A 9,769-nucleotide genomic window follows, 5' to 3' on the forward strand; every position below is an offset into this window, starting at 1 on the left:
TGTGCTCTCCTAGTAGCTTTACTGTTACTAGTTAACCGTCTAACCTATCCCTAGTAACTGGTAGAAGGCAGAATAGTGCTCTCCTACCTCTATTAGAAGAAACTGGATTTCAGATTGCACTAGTTTGCCAGCATCTGCGTAGAAAGAGAAATAGGATTAGTATTTGCCCTTCAGTGGTGGTTACTAAAGGGTGATTCCTGCCTTACATTTTAGGCAGGCTCCCTTTCTGCAGGATTTGCTTTTACATGTGCAGTACATCTTTTAATAGATGTTTGACATGTAGAACGTACTCTTTTTTTAAATAAAGCTCACGTAAACTTTGTGTATGGTAAATCAGATGAAGCAAGAAAGGGAGCAAAACAAATCTGGCAACAATGTCAGAGTCTATCAATCCTTCCACTTGTATGAAATGTTTAAATTAAATTTAGAGTTAAGTGATTGATTCTGACTTTCTCTCCAGCACTGAGACAGTTTCTGAATCTGCTTTACCTCTTCGTGGTGTGTTACTGGTGCTGGTGCAGCTAACTGCACTAGGTGAGGGAGGCGTTTTGGTTTGCGTTTGAGGTGCCTGCCTTTAACCAGCTTTGAGGCGAAGTGCTTTGGGTTCCTCCTATCTTTCCATGTTGATGTTTTTCTATCTTGGATAAGGAGGTGTTGGAGCAGTTGGGTAAGTATATTTGCTGAGGAACAGTATTGCAGTACTGATATTTTTTTAAATACTGGTTAAAAAGTCCATCGTTTTCTCAAACCCTCATAAGCCTCTGGAAGTTCAGTGCTGTTACTGCAGCTTTTATTGCCAGTACTATTTCCTCCTTTAGGAGTCTCATTAAAGTAGATCTCCAGGATCACAGCAGCAGTGTGGCGAGGTTAAAAGGACTCAACCAGTGTATGTGCTTCAACACAGCCCGATTGCTTTAGGCGTGACCCTTTAATGCAGGGGGTGCCCCCAGCCCTCCCCTCAGCCAGGGCGCCATTCAAACGCGCTTCCTTCCCGACGCCCCCCGCGCGCGCGGCCCGCCCCCGCGCACCGATTGGCTCCGCCCTGCGCTCCGCCCTCATCCTATTGGCTCGCTCTCCTCTCCGCCCCGCCCCCGTGCACCGATTGGCTGTTCCCCCTCCTCCCCACGCGCGGAGCGGGTGCGGGCGGGCGCGCGGCCATGGCGCTGCTGCTGCAGCTGCTGCGGCGGCTGCTGGCGCACCTGGGGCAGGTGAGGGGCGGCGGGGGGAGGGGAAGGGGGGGCGCCTAACGGCTCCGGGCAGCCGTTAACGGCCGCGCTAACGGCCGCCGCGCTCTGTCCTGCAGGCCTCGCTCCTGGGGAGCCGCGCGGCCGTGGCGGGCCGTGCCCTGCAGCGCTGCCTGCCCGCCCCCAGCGCCTCCCGCGGACGCCTCCAGCAGCTGCGCGCCGCCCTCAGGAGCTGCCGCCTCAAGGTGCGCCGGGGGAGGGGGCGGGGGCCGGGGGCCGCCTCACGCTCAGGCGCGTAGCTGGAAGTTATCCAGGGGCTCGGCTGCGCTCCCGGGGCTAACGGCTGCTCTGGTCCCCAGATCGCAGCGGTGTGGCACAGGAAGGAGTACGGGCCCACGCGGAGCGTGGTGCGGAGGCTCGGCACGATGCTTTCCCTAGAGCCCTACCCCAGGCCTTATTTCCAAGTAAGTGATTTACTGCTATACGTATCCTTCACGTGTATTTACATTTCCTAGCTCCTTAATGTAGTAATAACTAATGTTCTGCTTACCTGATGCTCGGTATTTTCAGCTTCCTCACAGCACTTTAAAACTTTTTTGCGAAGGCAAGATTTTCAATGTGTACTAAATCCAGTTTCTCTACACACATATATTTGCTTATTTGTTCTTAGCTTGTACAAGACCCGTGTCCTCCGGATTATGATGAGCGAAGCACAGCTCCTGTAGCTCCATCGCTTGCTGATGTCTTGTGGGTGGCACATGATGAGGGGCAAGTATTTGCTAGATTCAGGTAAGTACAAGTATGTGTGCAGAAAGGGGTAATAGCAGTAACTTGTGTCATCAGTGCTTTCCCCTCCTTCAGCCTTTTCAAGGTTCTTGTTAAACCAGCCCTGCAAACTTTGTTTTAAGGGAGTTTCTGCTCACCTGGAAGTTTTTATAGCGCAGAATATTCTCACCTGGAAGATTTCTGGTGCTGGGTATTGCCTTTCCTCTTCCCAATAGCGTGTCAGATGCGTTAATGGTATTTTAACTTGTGTTTAACTTTGTACGCATGTCGTATATAGAAGTCTTATAGAGGTATAGAAGATTTGGATACTTTTTTGTGTTTGTGTCTACATTGGATAATGTAATTGTACTTCATGCTGGTGTGTGTTTGTCCATGATCGTTGTGTACTGCTTGCTGGTAATGAAATTGCAAGACATTAATAAAAAGTGTGTCATCTGATTTTGTTAGAGAACTTGTGATATGGTTGTGTTTCATTTCAGCACTCCTCAGCTGTTACTGTCAAATGACCTCAGTCTTTTGTAGCAGCTGCAAAATCTTAAAAATATAAGTGTATTGTTAAAAGGAACTCTGGCCTGTTTTATCCTGCTTGGTGCTGCTTATAGCAAGTCTAACTCAAAGATCCATGGAACTTCAGTTTTCTGTTGTTTCCATTCTTTCTTCTTCCTCCTCCTCTTCTGACTCAGTGGGATGTTTTTCAAGGACAAGTGTTGTAATCTGTATCTCTTCCTTCTGAGCCAGTGAGATTTTTTTTTTTTTTTTTTTTTGCAAATCAGAAAACTGTTGTAGGTGTGTTTTGAAGTAAAAGGGTAAGTGTAGCAAAAAAAAAAAAAGTCTGCTTTTGTTTCAGTCAAAGCTTAGTGGATTTGGAACAAATAAAGTGAACTTAATTTCTTCCTTTCACAGTCTCATTCTGATAGTTTGAGTTTACACTCGTTCTGTATTGAAAGATAAGGTTCTTACTCCGTCAGTATTAAAATTCATGATTATTCTCCAATGTGTTTTCTGAAAGATTACAACTTCTTTGTCACTTGCAGAGTTTGATAAATGACTAGAATGTGTGAAGTCTAGTTAAGAGATCATTGTTATCTGACTCTTCCCTGCCTTTTATACTTACTGTTTCATGTAGAGAGGAGGGAAAGGCACCCCAGTCAAATTGAATAGTAACAGCTCAATCCTGTACCATGACCTTGCAATGTCTAATTTATCCCTGAGTAAGTTATCTATTTTGATTATGACTGTTCAGGATTTTTTTATCTTACTTGAACTGAAGAAGACTTAAAACATTTTCTTAACGTTATGAATAGTGAATTGTTTTCTTAAATAGTTTGTGAATTTTATGTCTTGCTGAACATTGATAATTTGCTTGGACAGACCCTGAAGAAACCTTGAGATTTCTTTTGCTGGCTGAACCTTTTAAACTGTGTTTTCTGTTTCTTTCTAGGACTGAATTATGGAGAAAAGAAAAAAGTACAGCTTATCATGACTTACATCCATCTACAGATTCTATACCAAGTGTTCCAAAAAACAGTATACAGAAAGACAGTCTTGTTGATCGAGCAGCACTTCAGAAAATTTCTGCGCTTGAAGATGAGCTGACTTTTCTTCGTGCTCAGATTGCCACTATTGTTGCAGCACATACACTGGGAAACATTCCATCGCGTAAGCCTTTCTGGTTTGAAGTAAACCAATTTTCCTTTACTGCGTCAGAGATCTTGTTCACATCTAACCACGTCTCTGATATTGATATAGAACATCTCTAACTTCTTCACCTGAAGTTATACCAACAAAATTTACTGAATGTATTTTTTTTCCACCGTTTGTGCCCTTTGTTTCCTGTCTTTGCTTTAATTTTTTTTTTTAATGCCATCTTTCTGATTTTGAATGCAGTTGATTCTAAGTGATCTTCATATTCTTTTCCATGTTTGTGAAGGAACTTAGTAACAACACTATTAATAAACCACCAATTACTGGTTTTGTTTAAAAATATATATATATATAACCTTAGACTTATGTACCATTTCTGACAAGTTATCAAAATATTGAATAAAAATATATGGAATTGAAGCTCAAGATTTAAGAGAAATGAATGCTACAAATTATCTAATGTCTAACCACCACTGGAGTACCGAAGGTAGTCTCCAATATGAACTTCAGTCTTCTGATTTTTTTTTTCCTTAAGTTTTGAGGTCACAGTTGTGTTGTATGCTAACCCTAATGTGGTTGTTGAAACATTTGAACTGATACAAGACGGTTCAGGGGCCTCTCTCTGTGCTTCGACTTGTTGTTCTGTTGTCACTTTTTGTCTCTTCTCCATTGTACTCTGTGCATTTTGTAGTCTGTTTTATGTGCTTTGTGGTTTTCTTTGCTGTTGCTTCATCTGGGTTATTCTAACCTTCAGACCATTGAGAATGATCTATGTGTAGTTGCAGGCTGCTTTCTGTTGCAGGTTTCTGATTTACCTAGTACATGGATGAAAGACACATCAGAGCAGCCCAGACCACCTCAAATCCATTATTTCACGTGTTCTGAGTCTGTGGCTTTGAAATCAAAATTGGTTTTAGTTTTAAATGTAATTATTTTCTTCTGTGATGTTATGTGTGAGGTGTGTAAGGAATTGCTTTTAGAGGGCTGTCTTATCTTGACTTAAAACAGAGGCATACAAGACGTTGCTTAGTATTATTAATTGCTAAGGTATTACAGACTATTGATAATAAAATCCCTGTTTTTCTTTTGACTGCATCCAGAAGCCTTTAAAACATTCAGCATTCCAGATGGGTCTTACCCAGTGCCAGCCATGACTTCTACGCCATTGTCCGTCTCTCACAATCACTTTGTAATTCCCTCGCCGCCTCCGCTCCCTTCTGGTGCACCATCTGCTGTTGATGCTAGTAACTCAGCGATTGAACTCATCAAACAACGCCGTGCTGCAAGAAATAGTGCTTTGACTGCAGCTGATGGTGCTGATCACCAGAGGACAAAGAATGTTCCTAGTATGATGGATGTTTTGAAAGATCTAAACAAAGTTCAGTTGCGTGCTACTGAGAGGTAGGTTGGAATTCAATGCGTGTCTGATCTACCTAAGGCCATGTAACCGTTACAGCGTTTGAGTATAAGCAGAGAACACCACGATGAAACAAATCATTTAATACGCAGCTACTGCTGACAGACTGAAGTTGGCAGCGTTTACGTTCACGGCTTGGAATGTGACATGGCTTTTAGATGCGTTTGAAAAATGCTGAATGTAGCATTTAAAACTTCTCTGCTGCACTAGTATACAGATCTCAGGTTGTTTGCATCTGTGTGTGTGCGCGTGACTTTTGTGTCCTTTTTTTTGTTGAGACTGGGTCTGTCGCAGGAAACTGATCTTAACAAATACACTTTTTCATTCACTGTGAAAGGACTGAAAAAGTGTCTTAATGTGTCCAGAATATTCTGGTACTACATTTGAAGTGTTAAAGCAAATATGTGCTGTATCTAACTGAAAGCGTTTCCTGAATTTAAATAGTGCAATTGGATTGTGATATTTTTCATGCTATGCCATTTTGATTTTAAGAGCAGTTGACCTTACAAAGATGCTTTAGTAAAGACTGTAATACCTCTTTGTGTCAGTGTTGGTCTGCTATACCAGATGTGATAGAAGTTGTCAGATGTCTTTTCTGAACTTGTGGAGCTGGAAAAGCATGTAAGAACAATCGAATCTCTACTGAATAATAGGAGCTCTTAATGTGGGAAGAATGTCACCAAAAATGATTGCACTCTTATTTCAGTACTTTCTTAAGTGTGAGTTTTATCCCTGAAAATACTTAGCACAAGTCTTGGACAAATTATCTATATGCAATCCTGGAGCATACCTTCATGCTTTTGATGATATATTTATACAGTAAATAAAGCAAATACAAACTGCACTAAGGAAAAACTATTTCTTGATGTTTCCTTCTATGTATGGTGAAAGAAGAGAGTGAAACGTTTGTAATGACAGTTTTAACCGCCACCATGTTAGCAGGGGCAAGTTGAGTAGGAAATGATAGGTCTGCACCTGAAATGCTCCAGGATTTAGACGTCTACCCGAATACTGAAGGTAGAACTTCACTGCCAGACTTGCTGCTAATGCACAATGACAGCAGTAAGCTCAACTATTTGGTCTGGAAATCACACTTTCTGCTAGCGCAAGTGTGCATATATCTAGATTTGTTTCAAATACATCAGTGCTTAGGATGTTTTTTGTGATTATTTTCTTGGATTAGTCACTAATTTCTATATGTTAGGCTTTGGGGTGCTAGATGCTGTTTTGATTTTGTGCGTTTTGCTGTCTTGATTTTGTTGAGAATGCTTTTTTATAAATTAAAATAGAATCATGGAATGTCTTGGGTTGGAAGGGACCTCAAAGATCATGGAGTTCCAACCCTCCTGCCATAGGCAGGGATGCCACCCATTAGATCAGGTTGCTCAGTCTTGAGTCTAACCAGGTCTTGAACACCTGCAGGGATGGGGCATCTAACAGCCTTTCTGGGCAACCTGTGCCAGTGCCTCACCACCCTCTGAATGAAGAATTTCCTTCTAACCTCTAATGTAAATCTTCCCTCTTTTAGTTTAAAAACATTCCCCCTTTTCCTGTCATTATCGTTTTTAAATGTAATTACTCTGAGAAATTTGTAATTCTTTTTCTTTCTTCTAAGACCACAGAAAGGCATACTGTTCTGAACTTAAAATTAATGAAATTTAAGTCAAATTATGTTGTAAAAGGTTATGAAATGTGTTAGTAGTAATCTCCAACTAACATGCCTTAATATAGCTTATGAATGAAACCTGCTATGCAAACTGTACTTTTTTTTTCTTTCGCGTTACTTTAACACTTTCTGTTGATTTATTACCACTTTTCTTTAAGGAACAGCATCAAGTTTTATTTTTGAACTAAGAATCCGGCTGACGAGTTGTTGGGTGTACTGTTATTAGACCTGTCTGGTTAATTGCTTTAAAACAACAAAAGCAGCATTATTTGTGCGATCAAGGATTTATAAGACGAAAATATATACAAAAGTTGTCTCATAGGATTTTAGATCGCTAAGCACAAGATTAAGGACGGGAGATAATAAATTTTCTTTCTTTGTAGGTCGCCTGGAGGCACTCCTCTTTCTAAACCCAAAAAAAGGCTAAGTTCAGATTGGGATCCAGTTGCTATACTGACTCATGCACTAAAACAGAAATTTGCACATAAATTTGAAGATGATGATGATTCACTGGACAAAGAAAATAGATCTTTTGATAGCTCCCCATTTTCTAGTCCAGAGATCCCACTGGTATGTCTTTATGTAAGAATGTGTTTTTATATTCTTGAAATGACTGCAGTTTTCATGGATAGTAGCAAGGTTTTGGAGTCGACAACTTTTCTACAATGATTTTAAGCCATCAGCTTAGCTGTTTCTTTCAAGTGTAATCAAGGCAGAGAATCCCAACAATTTATTATGAATGGATTTCAGCTGGGAAATGCTTTTCTAGATACACCAGAAGGAAAAAAGTTAGACTGACTCTAAAAACTCAGCTCATCGTTGGTTAAACTGTGGACATTGGCTCGATAGTAACTAACAGGCATTTGCATATAGAAACTGTATGTGCAGTTAGTAATACTGACTATTAATTTGTTAACTAATTTTACAAATCAAGATGCCAGGAAGGTAACAGAAGTCTGCCTAGCATGTGCTGAGTGTTCAGAAAACAAAATTAAAGCGTTGGGTTTAGTATCTTCCCTCTTGTGCAAGCATCATTTCCACATGCTCTGCATCTTTTATTCTGAACATTGTTGCAGAGCCCCTGGAAGATCCAGTTCTTTGCTATGAACAAGATGCTGGTTTCTGTAGAGCAGTCCGCAAGCTACTTTAACTTCTGCAGTCCAGCGGGTACTGGTGGTTATTCACTAGAGACATCTGTAAACCCCAGAGCTGCTTAGATGAGACAGACAGAAATAGGTGGAAGTAATTTAAAGCATCTCTCTCTGCTTAGCAATTACATCTTTTCATCTGTGAAATGAGCGAGATACAGAATCTTATTTGGCACTGTGTGTTTTTTTTTTTTTTTCTTTTTAATAGCCTAATGGAGAAAAATAGTATTGGAAAGCATGTGGTGGAAATCCAGACATTCTTTGAAGGCTGTAGCTATACTCATGGCTAGTTGCATGACTGACAATTTAAAGAAAACTAAGATGTGTGTTTCTTTTTCCTGCTGTAACGATTCTTTGAAAAACTTTAGCTGGCACAAAGATTTTTGCGAGGAAAACGTAGCTTTTATCTTATGCACTGTAATGAATCATCCTCTCTTGTACAGCCTATATAAATTTCCCTGTGATTTTTTATTTTTTTAATTTTTTTAAGGAAAAATCTGAAACTTGTAAAAAGCAAGCAAACAAAACAGCCAGGCTTGTGTTTTGGATGCAACAGACCATTGCATTGTGTAGCTAACATACCTGATTCTAGATATGAAGATTGAAGTTAGATCCTGGAAGGGCGTGTTTATGAATCTTCTTTTGTTCCAGGTTCTAAGTTAAATTATAGTCTGGAAGAGGGACTGATTAAGGCCAGCATGTTCAGGAGCAGATGAAGGAAGATGGGCTTTTCTGGTTGAAACAGGGGCTTGATTGCAAGATCATGCTTATTTTAATTGTTTATCCTTGAGTGTTCTGAAGAAAAATGAATGTAAAGCAATTTATTGGGTTTATCTTATTCTTCCTAGATTAAGTGAAGTGCATAAATTCTCCCAAACTGCCTTTATCGTAAACAGCTTCTCATTCAGTTGTCTTGGATATAATTTTATCTAATTCCATCCCTCCTGGCCAGGTTGGACGTTGCAGCCTGAAATCAAGTGCAAATTCTAGCCTCGTGAGAACTGATGAAGTTAAAGTATCAACGTGGAAAGTGAGAGCTCATATTTAACTGATGGAGATTTCTGAGGAAACTTTGTAGTGTGTGTGTAAGTGGCAGGCCCACTCTGTGAAACTGCTGTAATATGTTCTAGAATGTATCTGTCTTATGCTGTTAATGTTTGGGTTGTAGGGCTTGTAAAACTGCCTCTTCCTTCTCCTTAGTTTCCCAGCAGCCAAACTGATGAATGTGATGCTTTGTGAGAAGCACACAACCAAAAAAAGGGTTTTGTTACTGTAGAGCACTGTGTCTGAAACCTGGGAAACTGAGAAATACAGGAAAGAAATGTTTGTGAAAGAAAAGTAATTATTTGTGTGGCAGCTTAGGTGAGCACTGTCTCTGTACTTCACTGTAAATACTGAAGATGTATAAACTTCTGGACTGTATTTGTATAGCTGACTGTATATAACTAATGGTAGCTAACACTGTGATAAAGTTTCCTCAGTTTTCTTTGCAGTCTGCTAATGTGACTCCTTATTTCATGTGCAAGCAGTGTTCTAATTTGTCTTGAGTCAGTAGAGAAACTTTCATGTTTGTGAAATTTTGTCTTGCTGTAAGTATGCTACATGCTGTCTGTTAAATGCTTATCATGTGGAGGAGTTTTTCTTTTGAGACAAAAAAAGACCTTGTAGAGACATCTGCTAGCACATAGTCTAAATTCCACATGTAAATGAACATTAATTGTATCATCTCTCTGGCTTTTCTGTATAAAGTCTGTTTCGTTCACAGAGTTTATAAAATAAAATTTCCTTTGTATTACAGATGTGTGTGATAGTGACATTTTGTGTTGTGGAGTCTTGTATCTTAAGAGCTGACCATATTAGAAGACTACTTTATTTTAGATAAAATAAAGAGCTTACTTTTTTCCTGTTAGAGGCCTTGGAGTCT

At 40.2% G+C, this 9,769-nt stretch overlaps 1 protein-coding gene across 2 annotated transcripts; it reads left to right on the forward strand.

The window, feature by feature from the left end:
* Positions 1-1,061: 1,061 nt before the first annotated feature.
* On the forward strand, positions 1,062-9,642 carry MTFR2 (mitochondrial fission regulator 2). Of its 2 annotated transcripts, XM_068677338.1 has the most exons (8): positions 1,064-1,208; positions 1,304-1,429; positions 1,544-1,648; positions 1,855-1,973; positions 3,412-3,629; positions 4,715-5,015; positions 7,081-7,267; positions 8,798-9,642. In XM_068677338.1, the coding sequence occupies exons 1-8, from the start codon at positions 1,158-1,160 to the stop codon at positions 8,891-8,893; spliced, it is 1,203 nt and encodes a 400-aa protein (XP_068533439.1). In that variant the 5' UTR covers positions 1,064-1,157; the 3' UTR covers positions 8,894-9,642. The 2 variants fall into 2 exon arrangements, with proteins under 2 accessions (XP_068533440.1, XP_068533439.1); XM_068677339.1 differs by lacking the exon at positions 1,304-1,429 and having other exon boundaries at positions 1,062-1,208.
* Positions 9,643-9,769: the final 127 nt, after the last annotated feature.

This window comes from Anas acuta, chromosome 3 (assembly GCF_963932015.1).
Source record: "Anas acuta chromosome 3, bAnaAcu1.1, whole genome shotgun sequence".
Taxonomy (NCBI): Eukaryota; Metazoa; Chordata; class Aves; order Anseriformes; family Anatidae; genus Anas; species Anas acuta.